This window comes from Ruditapes philippinarum, unplaced genomic scaffold (genome assembly GCF_026571515.1).
Source record: "Ruditapes philippinarum isolate M1 unplaced genomic scaffold, ASM2657151v2 ctg12033_1_1_1_1, whole genome shotgun sequence".
In the NCBI taxonomy this organism is placed as follows: Eukaryota; Metazoa; Mollusca; class Bivalvia; order Venerida; family Veneridae; genus Ruditapes; species Ruditapes philippinarum.
This window is the reverse complement of record NW_026859074.1, coordinates 1-27,146: the sequence shown is the minus strand read 5'-3', so window position 1 is coordinate 27,146 and position 27,146 is coordinate 1. Positions and strand designations below refer to the sequence as shown.

The 27,146-nt window shown below is 31.2% G+C and overlaps 1 protein-coding gene across 1 annotated transcript; it reads left to right on the top strand.

Annotated features, from left to right (window-relative positions):
• Window positions 1-1,520: 1,520 nt before the first annotated feature.
• Window positions 1,521-22,469, top strand: LOC132755108 (uncharacterized). Its single transcript, XM_060745903.1, has 10 exons — window positions 1,521-1,662; window positions 2,192-2,431; window positions 6,115-6,429; window positions 7,083-7,403; window positions 9,506-9,811; window positions 11,219-11,530; window positions 16,954-17,094; window positions 17,511-17,562; window positions 18,394-18,574; window positions 20,393-22,469. Exons 1-10 carry the CDS (start codon window positions 1,590-1,592, stop codon window positions 20,582-20,584), a joined length of 2,133 nt encoding a protein of 710 aa, XP_060601886.1. The 5' UTR covers window positions 1,521-1,589; the 3' UTR covers window positions 20,585-22,469.
• The last annotated feature ends 4,677 nt before the right edge of the window (window positions 22,470-27,146 follow it).

Below are 27,146 nucleotides of genomic sequence, written 5' to 3'. Positions count from 1 at the left end.
ATTGTTATAAGGTAAAATTCCAACATCAACAGATTATGAAATTATTACATAATATTGCATAATATTTCTCAAGAAGTATAATATATATAATCTTCATGGTTATTTTACTAAGCCTTTAAGGATCTGAACTCTTTGATGAACAATGGTGTGGTAATCATTTAACTTGGCCAATACACTAATTGTTCATCTTTTACTTTGCCTAGCCCAGAAACAAAGAAATCTCAAGTATTTGATATTTTTTGTCTTTGGCTCCTAACGTGTATAAATATATTTAGTATGCAATTAGTTACATTTGATGAGTTATAATATATTTAAGAACTGATAAGTCTGAAGCAAAAATTAAAATGAAGCATTAATGAAAATGACCTTAGATGGCTAAAATTATTTGATCAATCAGAACAGTTCGACATTTACCCGGTTCCTCCATAATTCTTGCTCCCAGCAATGTCCAAATATAAACGCACTTTGCAGAATTGTGGCATTCTGCTGCTCATTTTTTAAGACGTCAGATCTTTGAAAGCTGTTTAAGGTCTATTGATTAATAAATGAATTTATTTTAGGCATTTTGCAATATAAATGAACCTTGCATAACATAAAAAATACGGAAACATTTTTGATAATTCCGTAATTTTGGTAATTTATTTTTGCAGAAATAATTAAAATTAATTAAAAGCTTTACTTTGATAAATCCTTATTCAGTTGAAGCTTTCAAAATCGAAAAATGTGGATTTACCAAATAAAAAATCAACATATTATGTAATTAGTACATAATATTGCATAATATTACTCAAGAAGTATACTATATACTATCTTCATGAATAGTTTACTAAGAAATTAGAAATTTTATTGTATTCTTTTATTTTATGGTAGATTGAACTTATTGATTGACAATAATTTTGTAATTACATGTATATAGCTTGGCGTATACACAAATTGTTAAATTTTCACTTCAAATGCCTAGCCTATAAACTTAAATTCTTTCAAGTAGTTGAATTTTTCTTGCCTTTAGCTTTAAATGTTTATAAATATATTTAGTTTGCTATTAGTTTTCAGTTTTTGTTATAATCAATTTTTAGAAGCTTAATCATGTATTATCATACTGCAAATTTTCCATGAATCAAAATCTATTTAAGAAATAATAATAACTTTCGTGGTCTGAGTTTACTACTTTTCCATAAATCGATAGATTTAAGTATTTGTGATTCATTTTATTCATAAGTAGATCTCTTTGTTATCGAATGTGTCTATGCATATTTGATTTGATAATCTATATTATTTTTCACGAAATGTTCAGTATTTGAGCTAAAGAAATGCTTTCTACAGTTGAGAAGCCAATTTGTCGTTATGAAATGATAAAAATATCAGTAAGAAAATAAAATATTTTCACAAAATCTACCGATTAAATAAATTGATGAAGTAACTTTGTGCGTCCGGAAATCTTACGAGTATCACTATTGAGTTATCATTTAGTGATATATAAAACGGATATTATGTATAAGTTGTCCCTTCCTCTTTAAATCACTAGTTTACATAAACTGTTTAAATATTGATATATTTTAAAATCTGTATTCAATTACAGTTTGCTTACAATGAACAGTATGACTAGTTTCTTTCTCGGATTTTCTTTAACCATTTTAGTAATACGTGCCGTCACGGGAACTGGTGAGTAAATAGCATTTTCGATTAGTTTGAAATACTGCTACTTTAAATGAAGATCTTTAGATGACGAATTTAGTGATGGTGATAATGAAAATGACAATAATAATTGGACAAATAAAGGGTTATGAAGTGATTTGACGACAACATCGATGGATGATGATGATTCTGACAAAGTTCTTGATAATTTGGCGATGAACACAATGATATTGAAAGAAAGATGATGGTTATATGATAATGATTTTGAAATTTGTACTGGTGGGGCAGATTTGAGACAATGACAAAATTAAAGATTGTTGTAATGTTGATAATGGTGATAATTGTGTTGGCTGTTGTAACGATAATAACTACGACGATATTGATTGCAATGATATTTTAGATGATGATAGCATTTAAGAATTTTCAATTTAATGAAAATTCTTTCAAAGCCGTGTTATTCGCCAATGTCCGTTTAAAGTTGAAAAGAAAATCTCAAAAGAAATTATCTATGTTTGTTATTTATTTGATACCTACATATAAAAGACACTAACTTCAGGTGTGGTGATTGACTGCTATAGGACAACGGTAGCTAACTACGACGGCCATCAGCAGACGACAGAGACCGGGACACCGTGCATAAGATGGGATTCTAAAGATAATGAGGATTACAAAAATAAACAATTTCGTGACGCTACAGTTTCAGATGCAGCAAACTTTTGTCGTGCTGTTGGAGAGAATGATCTCTGGTGTTGGACAGACAGTGGCGATCGTGGCAGTTGTGGAATTGAAAAATGTGGTAAATTTTAGGCTATAACTGATTTAAAAATAATTGGGTATTATCGAATCAGCAAATTTATAACTTGAAATCCATTACTGTGATAGGTTTATACAGAATTTCTTTTAGATTGCTTTGGGGCGTCCTTGGCCCAGTGATTAAAGTCGTAGACTTCAAATTTATTGTCACTCTTCTCCAAGAATTCTAGCGTAAGGAACGTCGTTGGCTCTATTCTTGTGCATCCTTTGGCCTGAAATAATGCATTCCTTATCCAGTAAAACAGGAATGTTGCTATTTGTTGGTGCGAAGTAAATCCAACCAAGACATGATGTAGGAATCTTCAAGCTTATAGACACATATCCGTTTCTGGAACCAACAAATGCTGGACAATGGTTGTAATATTTTCTTTGACAAATGGGGTTAGAACAGAAGCGGTTAGCGTTCCTAAGGTTTCTAGTTCGACGCGTGCACCACTCAGCCACTCTCAATTATTTGATTTATATAAACGTTATGTACATGATGCTATGTTCGATTATCTTTGAAATGAATTTGCTTTAGCTAAAAAGCTAGTCATGACAAAGTAACATTCCATGTAAGCAAAGCCATCCTTATCCGGGTCCTCTGTAATCTTGAGCATCCGAATAAAATATTGGACTATTTTAAGTTTTCGAGAAAGTCACCGTAAGTCTATTAAATTACGTAAGGCAATTTCAATAGTTCGTAGTGATTCAAATGTGTTCCTTTTCTTTCTTTCTTTCTTTCTTTCTTTCTTTCTTTAAATCTTTCTTTCTTTCTTTCATCTTTCTTTTTTCCTTGGCAACAGGATAAGATTTTGATTTCTTCATTCAATATTTGATAAATTGTATTAAATAAGTATTTATTATAACAGCTAATTTTATTCTGAAATAAATGTTTGATGAACTTTGAGGCTTAACTATTTAAACACATTTACTTTATTTGTTAAATGGAATCTTTATCGAATCTTTATTTGGATTTTTTTCATAAATTTAAAGCCACCACAACAAATGTACACATTGTCTCAAATACAGCGCTTGCTTTTCAAATTAATATATCTAGAAACGTAGGTGCAAGCGTTGTTGTTTGTTGTGTATGCTGCGTATTATAAATATATATATAGGTAAAAAATGAAGATTACAAATAATAGTTTACATCACGTTGTTTAATTCATTCAAATTACGAGTATATATTCGTGCAATGATTACTTACGAAGCATGGTAAAAAGATCCTGGACTAGGTTTATTAATCTTAAAGGTCTTCTTTTACTATTATACTTTGTCACATTAACCGCGGCGCAGGAGTGTTATAAAGCCATTTCATAATCAAAGCACAGAAGGCGCTGAATTTGTTTGGGTCTCAGAATGTAAGACAGGTACAGGTTGTGAGATTATATGTATAGTGCCACCAATGCTTTCCAGCGTTTTAATTGTAGTAAATTGGCTATAAGACTAATTGCAACACTGATATTCAATCCAATGTCGGACAATTTGTTGTTTATCCTAGCAAACTGTCTTCTTACGTCTGTAAGAAGACACTTTTGAAGAAAAACTCGTACTGTATCCATTACATATCATGGCTTCTTCTTTTACAAAGACACTTAAAAAAGAATTAAAAAGAAAAGATTCCTCGTCTGGGATTTGAACTCCAGACCTCTCACTCACTAAGCGAGCGCGTTACCCCTGCACCACGGAGAAGTTATACAAAGAAGAGCTGAATAACATCAAGTCATTCTAAATTTAGAACTTCCATTGCATTTCAGGTTTGTAATCCTTATTAATTTCAAGGTATTTTATTCACGATAAACCTGTTGTTTAAAATTGAAGTAAATAATTTAGCGAAAATCTTCTCACCCAAACAGTCCAACATGTAGAATCTATATATTCCACTACTCGGTTTGTGTAGTATTCGGTAATCGACATTGCTAAAAATAGTATTTTCATTGATAAAATCATATTCATCCGCGTAATTTGTGATTGTGCATTTATTGACAATTCTATAAGCCAACGCTATTTTTAAACTTTGAATGCGTTGTAATTTGTTGGATACTTGTAACAAAATAAAAATATTTCTTTCTTTTAAATCGCTAGTTTTAAGCTGTTTTGAGAACTACTTGTTGTTAGGTTTGTCGTAAACTTCTGTGTCAGAGATTGAATGTCCGCTTTGTATTTACTTATTTTCTATCAGAAAATACAATAAAACAATATTAGAAATCTTCGACCATTCGGGAATTATTTTGCTTGAAAATTAATGCGTCTGTCTTTGACCATCTTTACGCAGTGATCTCCCCTGAATTTTTCGGCCTTAGTGTACATATAAAGGGAAGTAACCGCTTCAAAAAAGTGGACTACTTTCGGCATTTGCAATTAACAGCATTAGACTCTGAAATTTCGCTACCATTATTTGTTTGGTCTGACGACCCAAACAAATAAAAACCATATTTCATTAGTGTAATAACACTAGCGCTACAGTATAGGCGCGTCAATGAAAAATGACGCTGTTTTAACAGCTCACCGTTCTTATTTCAGATGTGATAAACAGAATAATATATTCGTGTAAATTCAATACTTAATTTATTGATCTCGTTGAATAAAACAATATTATGCTCGCCAGACGCTCGCATAATATGATTTTATTGAAAAAACTTATTTCAAAATGTCGAGCTAAAACATAATGAAATTACGAATGATGTTAAACAAACGGTTTCTTAATGCACATCTCAAATTCTTTTACAATCTAAAATATGTTAAGTGTTTCTGTAATATATATACATTGTATACATTTATATATAATTAAAATTATGATACTTTCCAAACATTTATACATATTGTGGCGCGGGGTTTTAAAGGTGGTACTGGGGGAGGTGAGGTTTCTTCTCCATGATATTCTTAAATAAATAATTGTATGTCGTATTTTCTCCGTAGTATAATATTCCGTTAAAGTGTAATAGTTTTTTTTATAAATGTCCACATTTCTATTCTTTCGATGATAATTAAGTACAAACTCAGTCAATCCGTTTTTTCTGTTTTTAATATACTTTCCTTTTTTAATATTTACACCAACAGTTCTGACCGGTCAAAATAACAAATATATATATATATATATATATACATGTACATAAAATGCACCGCAGAAAACCGCGGCACCAACACTTTAAACTTTAACCATTACATGTTTACTGTATAACTGTCTGAATAATTCTATCTCAAAAAGTTCTGAAACTTTTATTAATACAAAAATAATTGTAACAAAGGTTTCAATAATTAACCAATGATAAAAATGACCCTTAAACAGGAAAATATTAACCAATGAAATGCATTTATCAAATATGAAATTATAGATTTGACCCATACAAATGGTTCGATTAAGACTGATTAACACGCCAGATGTCAAATGTCAGTCTTAGATAAAATAAATGACAATAATCACGTTGTCATACATGTGACGTAAATAGACATTAATGTTTCAGACACATAAATTGCAATAAACATGTCAGGGGTCTGGCTAATTGATAATTAACATATTTCTGAATTTCAATAATTTAAAAAAAATTCATAACATAAACAAGAAAATATAATAATTTTACGAAAAGTATTTCGAAAGAATCAAATGAAACAAAAATACAGCATAACATCATACGTTATCACAGTTAACCTGTATTTATGTAAATTTTTCGTTTTCACTTACAGATAATAACGGTATAAGCAAATGTGGAAATCTAAAAATTGAGCAACCAGCTTTACTAGGAAGGAACGTAACGTTTACTTTTACCCCGGACTCACATGATCCAAATGCAATTCTGGATTGGCAACGTGCAGATATAACCAATGGAAACCCATGGTATACTCGTCCTTTGACATACAAGTTCACACAGTATAATGCAAACGGAACATACTACATGGTCTTAACAGACAGTTTACTTAAAGATGACGTAAATTACCGGATTCATTATTACAACGAAAGCGCGCACTGTTGGATGGAAGCAGGGAAACTTGGACTTGATGGTATGTTATTTTAACATAAAAGATATGGCCCATCGGTCTTAGCCATACAATGACTACAAATATGATTTTGATAATCTTATCATAATGATATTCTTATCATAATGGGTTATAAAATATATATAAAAAAACGTCGTTCTTACTTCTCAGCTTCGAAGGGCGTTGGCACATTATTTAAAACTGCCTTATAATCCAAAGACTGAGAAATAAGTATACAATATTTATCAATAGGAATATAAAGCCATATTTACAAAAAGGTTTGCAGCATTTCGTCAAAGATACTGCGATACTTAGGTATATCTGTTTGTTTGTTTCATTTTACGCATTTTCCCAACAGTATTTCAGTCTTATAGGCAGCTACTTTCCTAACCATCGTTCCTGGAGAGTTACACCAGTACTAGACTACCTTCCTCCGTGCTAAACTACCAAAGCATCTTCCGGGGATCGAACCCACGTTTGAGAGGTTAGTGGATTAGAAGTCATCGACACTAACCCCTCGACCACGGAGGCGGTCACTTAGGTATATAGATTTGAAGACAAAAGAATATGTAATAGTGATACCTCTGGATGCTGATCCTCTATATATTTGCAGTCAACAGGAAGAATCAAACTAGTATCACTAAAAGTGTTCTTAACAAATCCCATGTTTTTTTCAGATAGCCCAAATAATTCATGTGGATTTGTTTATCTTAGAAATGAACGTGTATTGGAGGACGAGAATGTATATTTAGAATATTATCCGTCTAAAGATGTAATGGAACGCCCTGATAATTTTATGCGCCAGTGGGTTCGATTTAAAGATGGAATTAAGTCTGGTATTAAGGTTGGACCTGATGATATTTACATTGAAAATAATGATGAAAATAGGATATATACATTGACTTTTTCTATGGCTAACAGTCGCATGAACGGACATTACGGAGTGGAATGTCGTAGAGAAACGGGATTAACAAATACTATTTCAGTGGTTGTACAATGTAAAAATAAAACAGGCATCATTATAATGAAATTGTTGAAATAATTTACGATGCTAATCAAAATGTGTAAGCTGGTTTTATAGTAAAAAAACGTATTGATGTTGTTTTTATACAGGTATTTCATATTAATAGCAGTACGCTATTATAATGCTGAAGAGCTGAATGTATTTTTAAAATAGTAAAGATTTCAAAGTTAATTGGTATTTGAGTTTAATAGCAAAAACAAAAAATGAAAACTTTATTATTAATAAGTTGGTCAGAAATTTTACAATTTATGTTTTTTAATGTTTTACACAATTTTGACACATACATTTTACCCGTGCCGCCTTTTCAACATCGTAAAACGATAAAGTATAAGATTATTTTTGTCTGCATAAGTACCAAATGTGGAAATTGACATTATCATTTTAATGCGACTGGGAATAAGCGGACGGGATGTTGTGGGAAGATCGATAGTTGGAATGGCGTGCACTTTGAGAATAAGAGTGTCTTCCATTTTGCATGTATCATGTATGCACAAATCCGGCCAGTATAAAAGCCATAGTATATTATGGACGTTGCTAACATAATAACATCACTTTACGGTAAAATACTTTAGGTAAAACATAAAATATCATTTAAAGGGTATCTTAATACATTATTTGCATTTTGTATCTAATTGTTTATTTCATATATTTTACTTAAATGAATCCCAAAAGGTGATTTGGTGCTTCGTGGTATTTTACCCTCACAATGTTTTCTCTTTTATGTATTACTATTACAATGTTGAATGACACAACCTATATTTATTATTGGCTGATAATTTGTGTTGTCCAATACATACAGGATATTAAAATTTCTTCTATAAATACAGGATTTATTTTCATCGGGTGGTATGAAAATAAATATTTCACCAGTGGCAGTAGCAACGAGTGAAATGTGTTAATTTTCATACCACAAGTTGAAAATAAATCTTGTATTTATGGAAAAAACTTGAATTTTCTGTTTATTATATACTTTTTTTCCTCATTTAGCCTATGAATAGGAAGAGTTATCTTTTAATTTTGTTTATTAGCTGAATTTAGAAGAAAGTAGTCCGGCAAGACACCAGTGAAAATACCAGTGAAAAATAAAATTTTTACAGTGAAATTTACGGAAAATAAGAAAACGCATTTTATTTCATCAATATTTCTCAATATTATATTCATAAGTATAAAATAAATTAATTGACCACATAAACCGCGGCGCAGGAGTGTAATAAAGCCATTAAATAAAGAGTGAGACTAAAAAAAGGATTGGAGCACCACACTAAATACCGTATTCCGGTATATACCGGACACGGCGCTTGAATGATAAAATGCTAAAATCTTGCCTTTTTACCCAACGGAATGAACTTTAAAAGGTCTAATTCATCTTTTCACACCGATTTATGTATGATAATGAATGAAAAATTTGAAAAATCGGCGAAAAAAACGATATTTGTCTATTTTCTGATAATGATTTCTGCAAGCGTCTAGAGGTACTGCTCCAATCCTGTATTGAGTTAAATCCTTAAATAAAACCGATATCACACTAGTGTTATAACACTTTGACGTGACGTCATTTGTGCCATATATAGAGGATATTGAATGAGTTTAAGTTCAATACTGAATTTATTGCACGAGTTGAATAAAATTATATTATGCGAGCATCTGGCGAGCATAATATTATTTTATTCAACGAGTGCAATAAATTCAGTAATGAACTTACACGAATTTAATATTCTTTTTATCACATACTCAAAATAAAGACCGTTTAAAGTGAAATAAGAGTCATTTTCCGTTGATGCGCCAACAGTAGAACGCTAACTTTTAGCGCGTCTTTACACTATGTTTGCATAACGCTAATGACGTCACGTCAAAATATATGCACGGCCGTGCAATACCATATTTACGGAGTCGCAAAATCGGCACGGGTGTTCAATACTAAATTTATTGAACTCGTTGAATAAAACAATGTTATGCTCGCCAGAGGCTCGCATAATATGACTGTATTCAACTTGTTAATAAAGTTAGTATTAAACTACACTCATTCAATATCCTCTATATAGAACATGTATAAAAAGTGTTTTTGTTTTGTTTCAGTGCCACCAAGCAACCCGGAATTTGTAGGTTTGCAGGACATTGATAAATGTAAGAAATGCATTGTTGGTTCTGATAAAGAGAATATTCAAGTCCATTGCAAGACAAGTGGCGGAACACCACCCGTTGCTGCAACTGTAACAGTAGGAGACAAGTCATTCAAAGCATTGCATTATGATGTTGATAGATCGGTTTATATAGCATTTATCACACTTGCTGACAGTTACCACAATACAACAATCACGTGTTCAGTAGTATATAATGCGTTAACATCACCACTTATCACTACTGCAAAAGTGTATGTTATAAGTAAGTTATATTTTATCTTAGGCATTAACAAACTGAAAATTGCTTATAATATTTTAATCATATATATTTATTTTGCCTAAATATTGAAATGTTTTAGGAAAAGTGCATTTTGATAAAGATGTTACAATAAAATAAAGCTATGTCACATTAATTTATAGTATTTGCGTTTAATAAGGATGATATATTATTTATACGTGTAATGTTGTTTTTTTTTTTTTGCGTTGACAGCCATTCAAAATTTGTTCAAAGTTCAGCCAATTTATTTAAATTGCGACATGATAAACACTTTTTTCCAACATAAATATTTACAAAATAGACAAAGACGTAATTTCAAAGAACATCATTAAGTGACTTATAGGACATTTAGTAATCAGAAACATTAGCAATAACATCAAGAAAATTGCAGCCCCTCCGAATACAAATTTTAATAAAAATCTTTCACAAAAATCTCCTTATAGGTTTACATTTCTTGTTTACAAATACTAAACATATTTTTGGTGTTTCTTTTGTTTTCATTTTTTTTACTATTTGTTATTCAAACATTTTTGCGAACAAATTAAATGAGGTCAACTCAGCTCAAATGCCTAAATACAGGTAATTTGAAATTCAAACATAGATCAAGTAAAGCATTTAGACTGGAAAAATGCAAATGAAAATAACAAAATTTACTTAGAATTAAATTATCTATCGATTTTTTGTGCGATTCTTACGGATAGAAACGATGCAACCCTTTTCATCTTCTGGGTCATTTTGAAAAAAAAAAATTTAAATCAGTCATGTCAATAAAAATGCTCAATGTAACCATTTAAGTATAAAAACTGTTAATATATATATTTACCGACTATCAATGTAACAAGAACACACAGTTCAATAAACACGAAATTAAAGATATGTTGGCACATGCCAAAAATGCAACGAAACAGAACCTTCCACCAACACCATAAATAGTGCCTAAATGCATACTTAAGATATGTAGAATTCGCTAAATTCTTTGAATTCTTTTTTGAAATTTACTCATAGTTCGATCAGTATAGAAAACAATAATTATGTTCACATTTTTGTTAATGCTGAAATGTGTAAACTAAAATATTTTATGAAAACAATAATGACATTAAACTTGTATTACAAGAGGTTTTATCTGTTATAAAAACATGTTGATTTTTGCATTAGTCTGTGCTAGCGGGCGCTGACTGTAACATGCAATTACCAAGACTGCTCATTAACAGAGTCAGTTAAATTAAGCCAGTCAGCAATATTTTCATTTTTTTCTGTTTTCGTGCGTTCTTTCGTAGATCTGTTTTTTCTCTTTTTTATAACGATATTCATTTTTCATCTTTATTTTAAAAATCAGAATATCGGTTGAATATATATATAAATTATACTTAAAAATCTTTCTTTATTTAACAGAGCCTCCTGCTATTGTTAAACTATCAGCACCAAAGAATCTTAAAGAAGGCAGTCCTGTTCACATCACTTGCCTGAGTCAAAGCTCAAGACCTTCTCCGGAGGTTTACTTAAACATTTCCGGTATTAAAGTGTCGTCTGCTGACGTAGATACGAGGACTACATTCCAAAATGTCACTTGGTTATACAACAACACTATTACCTTGACAACATTTAAACGGGAATGGAACGGAAAGAACATCGTCTGCTGTAGTTATAATAAATGGTACAATACACCTAGATACTGTTCCGAAGCGAAACAAGTTAACTTTACGTGTAAGTGTTTTTCAAGCCTTATTTAGTATTTAGAAGAAACTTATTTCAATGTTTTATTCATTTTGAAGATCTTTAGATATAAAAAGAAATGAAAAGGTTCAATTTAAGCGGACTTTGTATGATGAATTAGTGCCTGAAAACAAACTTGTAAAAACCATATTATGTATTACAATTATGAATGCCAGCTGATGGATGGCAAAATTTGCCTGCAGATATCATAACATTGTAGGCTCTGACTCATCAAAATAATTCAGTGAACATTAGTCCAAACGAGGGAAACCTGCTCTTCAGTTATTTCATGTCACATAGAAAAGTTGGAATGATACTTTTATTTCTTATATAAATGAAGAGCATAACAATATTTATAGAGTAACAATAAAAGTATAATACAATCTAAATGGTTTCCAATAACGTAGCAAAAATATATGAAAACAGAAACAAAAACCATATGTAGTGATATCTCATTTGCTTGTTTATATAAATTATATGATTCGGTTTTTCATTCTATGGTTAAAGTAAATTCACATATGTCCTTTTATTTATCTATCTTTTATCTCACAACAAAAATGTATAATTATCTACTACACAAACTTTTCTATCTCCTCAAAAGTTTGTGTAGTAGATAATTATTAATTAACTGTTTCCAGATTGAATTAAAAAAAATGTAAAAGAAAAAAATGACAACTGATTATATTAAGCATTTTCACTTTATAAAGCTTTAACGAAATCAAAACTCGGAAACACATCTTATTGATTTCTTAAAAAATAATCAAGCGGAATAGGCAAATAGTGCGGAATATAAGTGACATCAACAAAGTTAAACCCATATAATCTATAAGCATGTTCCAAAAATTGACACGTTCTCTGGTATTTCTGATACACAAACAGATCTGATGTAGAATAATATTTTCTGTATATAGTTTATATTTTGTTCATTGACGGTCATATTGTCGTGATATCAATAAAGCAATGTGTCTTGAGAGTTTCCTGCAAATATGCGATAGAGAAGGAGTGTTCCTGCTCACGAACCACAGACTCGAATATGGGTTTACACGAATAAGGTTATGACAAACCCACAAATGTCCAGCTGAAGCAAAACTATCTATTTGGCATTGGCTATTAGACTTAAAATATGATAATATCAACAAGGAAAGGCGGCATTCATTGAACGCAACCCCCAACACGACCCAGCAACAAGAAACAGCGACAGGGAGCCAAGGAAGGCCCCAAACAAAAACAGGACAGGGCGCAAGACAGATCACAGCACTGCTTTGACGAGAGTGTCTTTTAACTGCCCTTTTCCCGGAAAAAAACTCGATTGTTAGTAATTGTACATTACACCAGTCAGAAAATATTTGCAGAGGATCCTATATATATCAGGAATGAATCCAATTTCGGGATATCCATTATAATATCTAGTTTAATGATAATTGAATATTTCTTTCGGTAAAAATCTGCCGCAAAATTGCTAAAAAACTGCAATTTCTTATACTCCTATCGGACACTCGTAATATTAGGACAACTACGAGTATAGTTTGAAGATGCGTTTCTTGGATGCGTTTCTTGGAAGCTGTTACATATGTTTAAAACACACGTTTTAGCAGTCTCTAGTAAACGGGTATCGTTTTTATAATAGAAGCTCCATAATTTACAACCATCAATGATCTGGGTAACACAGTATACTTTTACTTAAAGTAACAGGGCTGATAGAACCCACAGCAAGACTTCCGGTTATGCTTAAGTACGTTTTCTTCATTGTTGAACATGCCTTTTCAATGTTAGGTTAAGTAGACAAAATCTTTTCAATGATTACACCTAAATGACAGTAGATTTCGGTTTCAGAATTAATGTACGGTCCTTACTTAATCGTCTGCAATGTATCAATTTGTGTTGTTCAATCATCACGACAACTTTACATTTTTCTGCATTATAATAGTATCTCCATTTCTTTGAATAGTCCCACCATGTACTGAAAATTTTGCCAAAACCAGTTTAAAATAACGAAACAAGTACCATGTGGTATGCTGCTACAGTTGGGGAACACACATTGAAATTAAAAGTGCACATTCCTTCTCCCCTAGCCACTAGTTCTTCAATTAATCCATTGATATAGACAAGATACATCAATGGCGAACTCTTGCTGCCTTGTATTGTACCTTGTAACAGATATCAGTCCTTGACAATGAACGTGATATTCTGAACCAACATACAACGAATGTAGAGATGCAAATGCCGTGTAGTCAACACCACACTTAAGAAATTTTGAAACAGTCCGTTATGCCAAACATGGTCAAAAGCCAGTTTTCCTTTTAAGTAGCACACATACTTTCGATGAAGTGGATGCATTCTCGAAACATAAAAGAAGTCATTAAACATCCAAGACCCGCTGAAAACCACACATATGTCTCGCTAACTTGTTTATTAAATCTTCGGCACATCCATTCAAGAGCATTCGATAGCATTCTCTACACAAGCAGACGTAAAATGTGCCCTTTGATCAGTTCTACATGACGTCATCACTTCGTCAACTGTGATATTAACAAAGTATTTCTAATTATTATCAATGTAATCGTAATCAGAACATTTATAAAGATTTTTAAAGTATAATTTCCATTGTTCAACAAGATTTTCACGACTTCTATATATTTCGCCATTAAATTTTATACCTGCACCGGATGTTGTTCCTGTGGCTTTTCGAAAATTTACTTCTTTCCAAAATTCCATAGAATCAGTCTCTGCATCACATTCCAATTTCAAATCCAGTACTGCAATATATTTTTGCTCTTTAAGTGTAGTACGACCACGTGGTCTTCCTGTGCTGCATCACGTTGCACGTGCATTCAATATATTTTTATGTAATTTATTAAGTTCTGGGGACCAGTTTTGTTTCAAATATAATCTGAAACACTTGTTTGGAAATACACAGTTGGTATGATTTTATGTCTATGTACTCCGTAGACATATCAGAATTGAATATATGTTGTAATTGAACGTCGGAGAACAGCGATTGATATTTAAGCTTCATTTAATCTGTACATTTTTTCCAATTTATTCTGACAGATTCTGTTTGAGGCTCGCACGTGTTTATTTGTAATTTTAAACATAATAATATTGGTCTATGTCTAGAAAAAATTTCAACAAGAATCAACAGCTATATATCACAGTTATAAACAAAATCAGTACAATCAGACGGAATGCACACATAATCAATCATTGAGGTATATTGTCCGTCATAAGATACAAATGTATTGTCTTTACCGGTAAAATCATTTACAGCAGTCAAATTACAGTCATGTAGAAAGTTTCTTAACAAATTATCTCATATTTGAGAGTATGTATCGAGCATTAAAATCTCCCATAAAGACCGTTAAGCCTTTCTCACCATGCAGGTAAACTATTTCAAACATCTTATTAATGCACTAACGATAATTTTCAATGTTATGATTAAAACAAGTGAGGTAAACCTGAAATATAAATATATACTGTTCCGGTGAATACTCAAACATTATACCTACTATACGAGGCACAACCACGCTACTGAATGTTTTACGCCAGAAAATTTCTAAGGATGATCCAGTCCGGAATTAGCTGTTTCAGATTGTTTATTTGTTTCAAACCGAGGTTTTAGTCGCTGCCGTCGATTAAATTCTCGTAGCCTAAGAGATATGTCTTGTGTTTCGCGCCGTTGGTTTAATTTAACTGGCTGTGATACACAAGGCATGCATGCTACATAATGTGGCCAAAAACCTTTATTGAGAACCATGTCAGCATTACTGTCGACATGGATATTGGGTTCAATTCTCACTTTTGAAGTGTTTCGTCGGATGAGAAACACACGCACACTTGACACTTTTGGACTTTTAGAGTTAACAACTGACATTAATATGTCTACATTAACCTTTTCACTTAACCCAAGAACACATAATCGATTTGGCCTTCTCCGTTGTCTGACGATAAAGCCAACGTCATCAATTTGCTCTTTTTTATGCGCAGATCGTGAAAATATATGTACAGGGATTTGTTGTCCAACTGATTTTTTCAACGAGTGTTAAAGAAGAGGCTGCCGAAGAGGCACTGTTTCCGTCAATTTTAGACGATTGTTTCTGTAGATTGTCATCGGAATGTGAGTTTGGATTAGTGAAGGATGAGGGAATATTGTCCTCTGCATTATCTGTGACGTCATCAAATACAATGTTCTCATCATGTAATATGAAATTCTCGTCGTAGAATGTGTCTTTACTTAAACTTTGTAACCATCTCTTCTGTTTCTCAAAAACTCTCCAGATTTCTGATTTTGTCTTCTTATTCTAGTATGCGTTGCATCAATGATGACGTCAAACTTCTCATCGTTATGTTCAGTGCCTAAATGGCAATATTAATTTTGTGATTGCTCTTCATAATGTCTTCCGTATATTACTGACAGTCGAATTTACACATTTAGTCTGTTCTGAAGGTAATCTCTCATTTGGTACGATTGCTTTAAACACAAAATCTCCGCCTCAATGCTAGATGCCATATCTTTTACAAATGTAAGTTCATTTTTACAGGAGCATGAATAAAATGTACTGACTGAAATATTGTTTACTCTCTTTAGGTATCGCTGCTACTAATGATTTACGGGACTTTCAATAACTGATAACTTGCTTGAAATTAATAGGGTCGCCTCCCTGTACAATTTAACAAATAGTGTTTCATATACACAGGCATGTCTCAAGTTGATGAAATAAAAAAAAGAGTTGTTTCAGAAACGGTCAGATTTGTCCTATATATCATTGCTTTATCATGATCGTTAATATTCGATAAGGATTCAACATGTGTGCTAAGAAGAAGGACGTTTGTCATCAAATTTAAGAAATATAATCTATAAGATAATTATGATAAACAATATCAACAAGGAAAGGCGGCATTCAATGAACGCAACCCCCACCCGACCCAGCAACAAGAGTCAGCGGCAAGGAGCCCAGGCGGACCCCGAACAAAAACAGGACGGGGCACAAGGCAGAGCACGGGCAGGCCAACCACCAAAATCACAAACAACAAGTAACTGATAAAGAACTTGTTAAACTACCTATTTGTCACTCATTTCACAAGCACAAGTAAAGAAATAAAAACTGAAAAGATCTATGAATCATTTTTCTTATTCTTAATTGGATTTTTCGTCGCATGTGTAACTCAAATATTTGCAATGCCTCAGTCCAAGTCGATGAAATTAATATAAGCAGCAATAGGGAAAAATTACATATTCTAAATTCACTTATTTTTCGAAATTTCATGATCTGTACCTTTAGATGATTAAACAAGTAAAAATGAAGATCTTTCTATCACTTTAGGTAAAAGCACACACATAATCCTGCCCTCATTTAAAAGATATACGGTTCCCTTTATTTGTTGTCAGTTAATGTTAACTTATTTTCATTGTACAGGGAACCAAAGACAAATGTCCGAAATGTCCAACAACGGAAATGGAACACTTATTGGAGTCATTGTCGGAATATGTTCAGCGTTGGTTGTAATAATTCTTGTCATGGTAATTGCCATCAGGAAAAAAAGAAACAACGATCAAGGTAATCTAGAATCAATTGCTATAAATTTATAGCATGATATTTTCATTTAATTGAATAAGTGAATATTTCATATGTAATTGCATATATAACGCTTATTTGCTGAGAGACTTAATATTTCTTTTAGTTTATATCATTATGCTATTTAGAAAATGTGAATGATAAATAATAAAATGTAAAATCAATAATGAAATCCACTTCTTTCTATTGCACTTCGTGCATTATTTGCTATGTGTGCCATGCTTAGAGCAATAAAAATTTGAATAGAATTTTTATTGATTACAAAATAAATGTTTTATCTGCTTCAACCGTTTTCACCATTACCGACACTATATACATGTATATATTATAAAATAATAATTATAAATTCCAAATGAATCAGTGTCTACAAATAAATCAGTGTCAAAATTTCTTTTCAGCACAGCATAAAAAAGATCAGCCAAGTCGAGAAAGAAACAGTCTTCCTCCGCGGTTTGTTGATCTTATTACATATACTAATTACCAAAGTATTTCTCTCAAAGGTTTTTTTAAAGGAGATATTCTCCATTCACTCTGTTGTCAAAAGTACTTAATATTTAGCAAATAATAAATTTCGAAAATATTACACAATATGCAATAAAGTTTGTACAAATAAACAATACTTGATATTGAAATGATATTCCATATTTATAAATGATAACAAATCGATAATAAATGAATATATAAAAATAAATAAATAAATAAATAAATAAATATTGACGATTATGATGATGCTGCCAGTTGTTGTAGTGGGGATGGTGATATGATGATGGTGATAAAATTGATTATGAATAATAATAATAATCATTATTTTTCTAAAATGTGAATTTCGACACATATCTCAATGCTTAGCAAGTATGTTTAGCAATTGTGCAAGTATTTCAATAATTATAAATGAGACAGGTATTCCAGCCTGTATCAGAATACTTAGAAATTAGGTAAATATTTCTGTTGGTATCTTAATACTTAGAAATAAGGAACGTATTTCAGTTTGTATCTTAATACTTAGAAATAAGGAACGTATTTTAGTTTTATCTTAATACTTAGGAATTTGGAAAGTATTTCAGTTTGTTTCTTAATATTTAGAAATAAGGAACGCATTTCAGTTTTTATCTTACTTAAGTATTTCAGTTTGTTTCTTAATATTTAGAAATAAGGAACGTATTTCAGTTTGTATCTACATACTTAGCAATTAAGCAAGTACCTTGCCTATATCACTATTATTTTAGCCGATGCCATGAAACTTAACAAACATTAACATTATCATCGCATTTGAAAATTCAGAGAAAATGAACATGTTGCACCAGGAAAGGATGTCGCCCTTGCAGACAATCAGTGCGACGTTACATATTCTCATCCAGTCAAGAAGAATAAGGTGGCCACAGTGTGTGACGAAACATATGCTGAAGTAGATAAAACAAGAGATAGAGACCAACAAGCTAAATGTTCAGTTGCTGAGGGACATGTATGACAATTTATTCTTTTTCGGATATAATATTTATGCATTATAATGGCGTCAATTCCTTTTTTTAAACATAATATAAATAAACATCAATTCATATTTTGGTACATAATATAAATACATATAAAGTAAAAGGCATTAATTCCTGTTTTCTAATAAATCATAAATAACCTTAAAGTAACTGACATCCATTCCTATTTTTGAACACAATATGAATTAACATCAATTTATGTTTGAAACATAACATTAATTAATGTTCCTGTTTTTTTAAATATATTATAATTAACCTAAAGGTAATATTTATAAATAACCTAAAGGTAACAAACAACAACACAATATGACTTAGCATCAATTTATATTTGGAACATATAAAGAAAAAGACATCTATACTTTGAAGCATTACATAAATAAACACAAATTTGAAGTAACTGGCACCAGGTCATGTTTTAAAACATTATAGAAATAAGCATCAGTTCATGTTATCAAGCATAAAAACAATAAACATTGAATCAACAAATAAGGCATCAATGCATGTGTTGAAGCACACATAAACATAAATACAAATATGAAAAGGAAATAAATTAAATTCTTACACATGATGTCATTGCAAAATGATCAAAATATTTTTATTGTTGAAGGTTATTTATAAATGCTAGTATTTGTATTATGCAATTTTAATGACAAAAAATTGATTAGCATTTTATCCAAGGAGCTATAATTTTCCTTAAGGAATGTTTATTTAGAAACTTTTAATCATAATATAAAAGTTTTTATACATAGGAGTTGAAAATCAAAAGACACTAATAAATGTATGCTTATAATACAAATTGGTTGTTCATATTCCTGAAATCCATTTATATTTGTGCCGACAAAGGCTAACACTTTAATGTACCACAAAATGTAGTCACGTATTTAATGACTACCTCATTTGTCATAAGGTATTGCAAATAACGGAAGAAAAAGCTTGAAACACATGCTTATGATATGTTTTATAATTCAACATTTAACTTTGCATTTCTAACTTGATAAAATTCCTTCCAATGTTATACGTTTTCTTGGTAATGAATAAGGATTATACACTGTTAACTATGGTGACTGAATTCTGTCATGTCGTTACTTTGTTCTGTCGTTGTTGGTGAAGGACGAAATAGCGTCAATAAACGACACAAATATAATTTTTCGATTTATAGCACAGTTTTTATCGTTTGGTCTTACTTCGTGTCGGCGCCCTTCAAGCGCGACATCACGACAAAACGATTCTAATGCGACAACACGAAATTTTTGGGTTTTTTCTTTAATGTTGTCGCCCCTTCAAACGCGACAGAACGAAGTAACAACACGGCAGAAATCAGCCACCATAGTTAGCACTAAATATACTTTAAGTTTTATTTAATTTACCCTACGGTTGACTATTTTCAATATCTCATATTCATTGCAAAAAGCTCTAACGTTTTTTTTTACAATTTAAATATTGTATGCCATTTTTTAAAGTATTGAATAACTCTGTTTTTCCCCAAAGCTGAAGAATGTACTGTTCCTATCTGAAGCATTATTTGATATTAATTCCAGAAACTGAAACACATCAATTAAGTTTTGAACGGGTTTTATACTTTTATCTATTGTACCACTATTGTATAGTTTATAGAAACAAATGTTAAGATATAACATTATTTTGAGCGAATATATATTAACAAAGTATCGATAATGAACCATCCGAATTATTGTTCATTTTCATGTTATAGATTGTCTCAGAAGCTTGACAATTTCATATTGAGTTAATTAGTTTATTGACTAATATATTAATGTATTAAAATCATTCAGCGCTCCGAAGATGGACAGCTTATGTATGTTGATCTCGAGTTCAATGCAGATGGAAAGATGCAGAATGAAGCTATTGTCAAACGGCGTGATTCCCCAACTGAATACGTTGGTATAGATTTCGCCAAGACTGCAGCTGATGTTGCCGAAGAAAATGACACGACAGAAATGGACATTATCTATATTAATCAGTAAAATAAAACAACAATAAGTACATCGTACCGTTTCATTTGATCGTAGCGTCATGTGCAATCACAGACACGTATGCTTATCCGCCCTTTAATATAAAAACATCTTAAGTAAATACTATTCTAACATAATTCATAATAAAAGGAAGTGTGAAAAATGAATTTGGCCATGAAGTAAACTGTTAACAAAAGAGAATTAGGAAGAGTGCTCACATTATTCTAATATTAATTGAAGTGTCTGTGCCTGTAATATCTTTTAAAAGAAAATTGTACATCTTTTTTTTGTTTGTTTTTTTGTTTCTCCATGTTACGTACGTTAAATGTAAATTTGGATGAATTTCAAACAAGACTAAAGATAACTTGAAGTCCTCATAATCATGTTTATATCGTTATTCTTCTAGTTTGAGTTAAACAGCTAAACCGGAACGTTCTATTTATAATCCTACAATGTTAGGACAGTTTATTTGTCGTGTATTTGTAACAATTAAATGAGACCTGTTATAAACACAATATAATTATAAATGATAAGTATATTTACATTTGTGCGTTTGATTCTATGATTGAATTTTTTCGTTAATAGTTGTTTGTTTTGTGTTGATAAAATTGCAATGGTACATTATTTACAATTCTCATTTTTTATATTTATCAACTTTCATACTGTTAAAGAGAAGAAAGTGATATCATTTTATATATCTATTATACATAATATATTATAAATTTTCGTATTCATTTTTTTCATTCTGTTTGTCATTTAAGAGTAACATCAGTTTTAACCAATCTCCCCATTAATGAAAAAGCGATACATTCAAATGTGAAAATGTGTATTTGTTATAACTGTAATCATAGACACTTGGATAGTGGACCCGAACCTTAGACGCCCCTGAAAATTAAAAAAACTAAAGGGGTTTTTTTTATTTATTTTACTGTTTTGCAAATACCGGAGATTAATGTTAATGTACATATAAGTGAGTATGACATGGTTTATTAAATTGCACGCATACAAATTTTTAACAGAATGTCAGGTAAATAGGCAAACAATATCTATAATGTAGGGTTTGGAAGTTAAGGCCCATAATGCCACAGAAATGATTTCATTTTAATTTCTAAAAAGTTTTGATTTTGGAATACATTTAAGAGTTTCCTAAAAGTTACTCATTTGCCAATAACCTGATCCGTCGTTCTCTTCTGTTAACTTTGTAACATTTTATTTCATAGTAAGTAGAGTAATAGTGATTAAGTATTTTGTATTGTAGTCAAAATACGACGCTCTGAAACCCTTTTTTAAACGTTATAAAGTTTTAAGTCATAAAGTGCTTTCTAAAAAAGGTTATATTCATTATCTTCTGATGCATTGTGTGCTTTTTATGTAGCCATGAAGTTAACAATGGCCAGAACAGGATACGACAGTCGCATTACCTCTTGAAACTCCAAGTGTCAGTGACTATCTTATCTTATTAATGAAAATTTTGTAATATGTTTATTAAATTTTGTTTTCACGTCCTTTTTTGTAACTTTTATCGGACTGATTTCAAGCTAGAATAAAGATACGTTTCAGTCAATCATATTAATATCTTTATTTACTTTTAAAAAATAAAAACCTAAATTCGTCACTTCTACAACAGAATTAATGGGTGCCGCATGGTTTATTACAGTGTTTTATCGTGCTTTAAGCATGTACTGGCAACAATAAAATTTATTTTGTTTTAAAATCAAAACATTTATTTACTAAAAGGTTTTTTTATATTAACATATTGTATGTTTATTTTTTTCTTTTGATTGTTGTTTGTTTCGTTATGATATTATTGTAATTGTACATTGTTTACTAGACTATTCTCATTTTTTTTGTACTTCAAGTTTCATATCTTACCTGAAATATAAATGTTATAACATATCTATCTTTCCTTCTTTTATTCTGTCTTACATTTAGTAGTAATGCACAAAGTAGGTAGCACCCCAATCATGAAGCATATGTCACACTTTAACTTTGAGACCATTAAAACGCCGATATATTAACACACACGGGGAGGGGTAGGATGAAAATATTTTCATTTACTGGACTTGATCCGACTATATACCACGTTCTCTTTCGTTTAAAGTTGTTTCTACAAGACCAACAGGGAAACCCAAAGTACCTTTTTGTCGACTTCCAGCTTATTGGATGAAGGCAAAACGTAACTCTTCGGTATAGAAACGAAGTACTTCTGAGGTACTTCTGGTTGCAGAATTCTATGACCATGCAATGACATCGTTAGGCGATTGTTGGCGTCCGCGCCGAAGCGCGGTGCATCTTTTGGAATGAAATCAGATTTTGTGTAAGGGCGACAGCAAATTCTCGAGTCTTTAAGTCGGTCATAATAAAAGCCGATCATTCCGATCGGTATGAGGGTGCTTGATTATTAATTAAAAATGAAATGTCGCGATATATACAATGAATAGCGAACTGGAGAATTTCGCAATGCAAACATTTTAAAATGAAATAACCTTTTCCGTCAATAAATCGCGCTCTTCGGTGTATTTTTATTTATCATTTTGAAGTACACAGTGGGTTATTATGGTATGTTATTGTTGTACATGTATCCGAGAGCTGAATAGAATGATGAGTTGATGACCTAAATATTCCGAAAATCTATTTATAGAGGGATGTACTCCAATTCGTAATTCCCGGTCATTTTGACCGGGATTTACTAGTGACCGACGAAAAGTACCACACGTTTTTTGTCCGGTCTCTCCCGGTTTTGGAGTAGATGGTTGATATCGTTACAGAACAGAACAAATATTTTACAGATATTTCAAAATGAATGTTTGTCACTTAGTTTGGTTACAATAATTAATAAACACAGATCAACTCTCAAATTTATTAATTATTATTATACATAAACATACAATTCGGAAAAAAAACAACAACAACAATAGCATGTTTTATTTTATCTATATGATATAAAAACAATAAATATGTACAATAATTGAGAAAAAGGTACATTTTTATGGTATTAATATGACACTATGAACTTTGAAACATTTTATTTAATTTGTTATTCGTGTTTAGTAAAGATGCCGAGGAATTATTCAAAGTTACAAATTAGATTTTATGAACTATTCAATTGATTGATAATTTAAAAAATGATAAAGAAAAATACAAATGTACATGTATATGGTTTAAGAATAAACAATATTATATATTGAAAGATTAACCATAATTAACTGACTTTTTCCAGTTAAGTTTTGACTTATAAACGTCGGTCAATATGACAATTGAATTCTTAAGCATCAATGCTTTTCTTGTCAAATACTGGGATATGAAATTCATTTTTCGTGAATTGCCAAAATTGTAAAGTCCGTTACAAGACAGACCATTATCAGTCTATTTGCAATCAACTAATACTTGATCCGTTGGTTCAATTCTTAGTTTACTGAAAAATGCATGATGCTTTGGAATAGACATAAACCAATTCTTAAAATTGATGATAACAGGTATATCCCAGGCCACAGGAAATGCATACAGGACAATGAAGCGCAATAGCACAAAATTTATTTAACGAACATGCCAAAATATCCTTACAAGACATTTATAAAACAACAGCTATTGTATTATATCTGCCTTATCACTAAAACAGACAGAGAAATACATCAAATATAATTGATACACAAGAGTGTACTAACATAAGTCAGACGCACACTTGACACACATCTGGTTAGAAGAACACACTAGAGATGAACAGTCTGGTGTAATTGCTACGAGAATTTTGTACATATTGATGAACACGTCAATGTTCTACAGGACTTTTAATCTTGTAGCCATACTTCCTGTCAATATCTGTGATTCACGTTAAGCCCTTTTCCTTGTTACCCTCCCCCTCCAAATAAATATAAAATTGTAACCCTGCCTGCTAGTGAATCATCCGAGCTGGCAGTGCCCCGCTATTCTAGTTCCAAGTACTCGTGTTAACCTTTGTTTATGGCATTGATCTTGTTCAGAACCGCAGTTTTATGTAATAGTGATTCTTTGATACTTTATAAAGTCATCCAATCTAACCTAAAAATAATAACTTAAATGTTATATGATTTTTAAACATCAATTCAAAATCACCTATTATACCATATTTCAAAAATGATAAATATAGTCATCAACAGCGTGCAGTGATTTGAACAATGAGGGTATTTTCAAATTGATGAAATGATAATATTTATTGTTTTTGTTTTTTTGTTTATAAGACCTTGGAATTGAAATTGCTTAAATTAGCCATTATATTGGTATTAGTTGCAGCTTTGATTTATCTTTTTGCAAAACTACACTTGTGGAAAAACATAATTTTGTTAAATCAAATAAAGCATTGGCGTTAAAATGACCTTAACCAACGAGGTTTCTTAAAATTCTCATAATGTTTAGGTTTTGATTTTGTGTTTGATATTTATTGACATAATCTATTATGTGTTTAATATGACCAAGAACTCTAAAGTTAAATTATCGAATTCTGCTTACTTTTAGTAATTTTTTAATTTGTCTAAAAATGACCCTTACGAAAATACCGACTTGATTAATTCAAATATGGCCTTGTATATAACCCTAAATGTAAGGTCAGAAATAACATTTAATACGTTCAGCAAAAATATGTTTCTTTGGCAATCCCTACAAGGATGTTCATCTCTGGTGTGTTTACTTTTTGGATACGTTACACCTTTTTCATCATCATGAAAAGAAGTGGATGTTGAACAAATTTCTTTGCAGAAGCAGTTATGGCAACGCTGCTGTAATTTGTCTTATGTCGTCGTGTTCTCCTACATATACACAAAGAACAATACTGTATATGCACATAATTATAAAGTTAGATTTAAGTAAATTAAACATAAAAGCCATTTTCAAATCAATTGCTCTTTTCATAAAAGTGTGTACGTTGTGTTACGATTTTTTATACTTATACTGATTATATTTATTTCATACTAGTCCTTTTTCTGAACAGAGTACAAACTATACACTTCAGATATTTCCCTTGATATTTAGAAAAAATATACAAAAACGATATTTTTGATAATGTCGTTTATACGTAACCAATATTTTTTCCAGATCACGTCAATACTCTAAAGTCATTTAAAATGACGAATAATATTATTTCTCATTATTTTTATGACATGTCTGAAAATAAATTTATACTCATGAGATATCACAATTATTCAAACACAATTGCAATGATATTTATGTTTGTTTTTCCCACGCTTAGATTTTACAGAGTATCAGTATTAACATAAAATATCATTTACCAATCACTCGTCTCCTACCGCTTTCATCGATTACCCCAATCGACCACTCGTTCGTCATGCCGGTTAAGCATTCAATGGTTTATTAAATTCATTTTGTCCATAATGTAGTAGGAAAAGAAGGAACCGTCTTTTAGTGGTATTTTTCACTGGTTTATGTTGGTAAATACAACATAAAGATCGGTCAAAATTCCATTAACCCCATTGTTGAATAGTCCATCCGTCTGTCCGTAGAAATCTGGATCCTGTCTTAACTAAAAAAGAACACTAAAAATATGGAATGTAAGAATCAGAACATCAGTCAGAATACATGTATCTAACTCGTTTGTTATAACGAGGCTTTGTTGAGAGATATTACGGATTGACAAGACATCTTATCTAGCATATTATATACATGAGTATGATACAAGATTATATCCATCGAGTTCAAGCTCGAAAATGGTAAAATTTTAATTTATAACCACCCGCAGGCCTCTAAAAACGGCAGTTATCATGGAATCGTCAATGTGTCACTTCTTGCATTCCCATGACAAGTGACGTATGGTCTTCAAGTTAAAGAATAAGTGTGCACTAAACGAAAAAATAATAGGCGAAACTAAATAAAAAGAAAATTTGAAAGGAGATCAGAAATTATGAAGCATGCATATCACAGATTAGACGTCAAAAACCAAATTTAAAAAGCAGGCTTCAAATCCTAAGGGTGATTATACAATATCTCTAAAGAACACCTAAAACGACAAACTGAAAATATTGCAGGCTTGGTTTGATAGAGCCTGTTCATGGACGGTTATGGAAAGTGCAAGTTACCGTCTACGTCCCCTAGCACAGTTTTAGCAGAATGCAACATTAAATCATACAAAACAGCTTTATAACTGGCATTTGTCACTGTTTATGAAACATTTGTATAAAGCAACAACACTTTTCTTACAAATATAAACACGATAGCCTTTGTACAATCGTAATTTGATTTTATCAATCTATCATACATATTTTAAAACATATGAAAAATCCTCCGAGAGACATAACACACATCCAAGTTAATCCATGCGTGCGATACATATACACTTTATTTGAATGTAGTTCAGATGTAAAAACAAAGAAGAAGCATTGAAAATTGCAGACGCTCTTTGTGTGAGTCTGATAGTGAAAGACACATTTCTCATGTCCCCGGGTACCGGCTTATTTGTAATCAATACTAAACATACTGATATCAATGATTTCGAAGACCAGGGGAGAAATGCAAACACAAAAAGTAAAATTGTTTTTTCAAACTTTTATTAGTTTATTTCAGAAAAGTTATTAAATTTATATTTTTT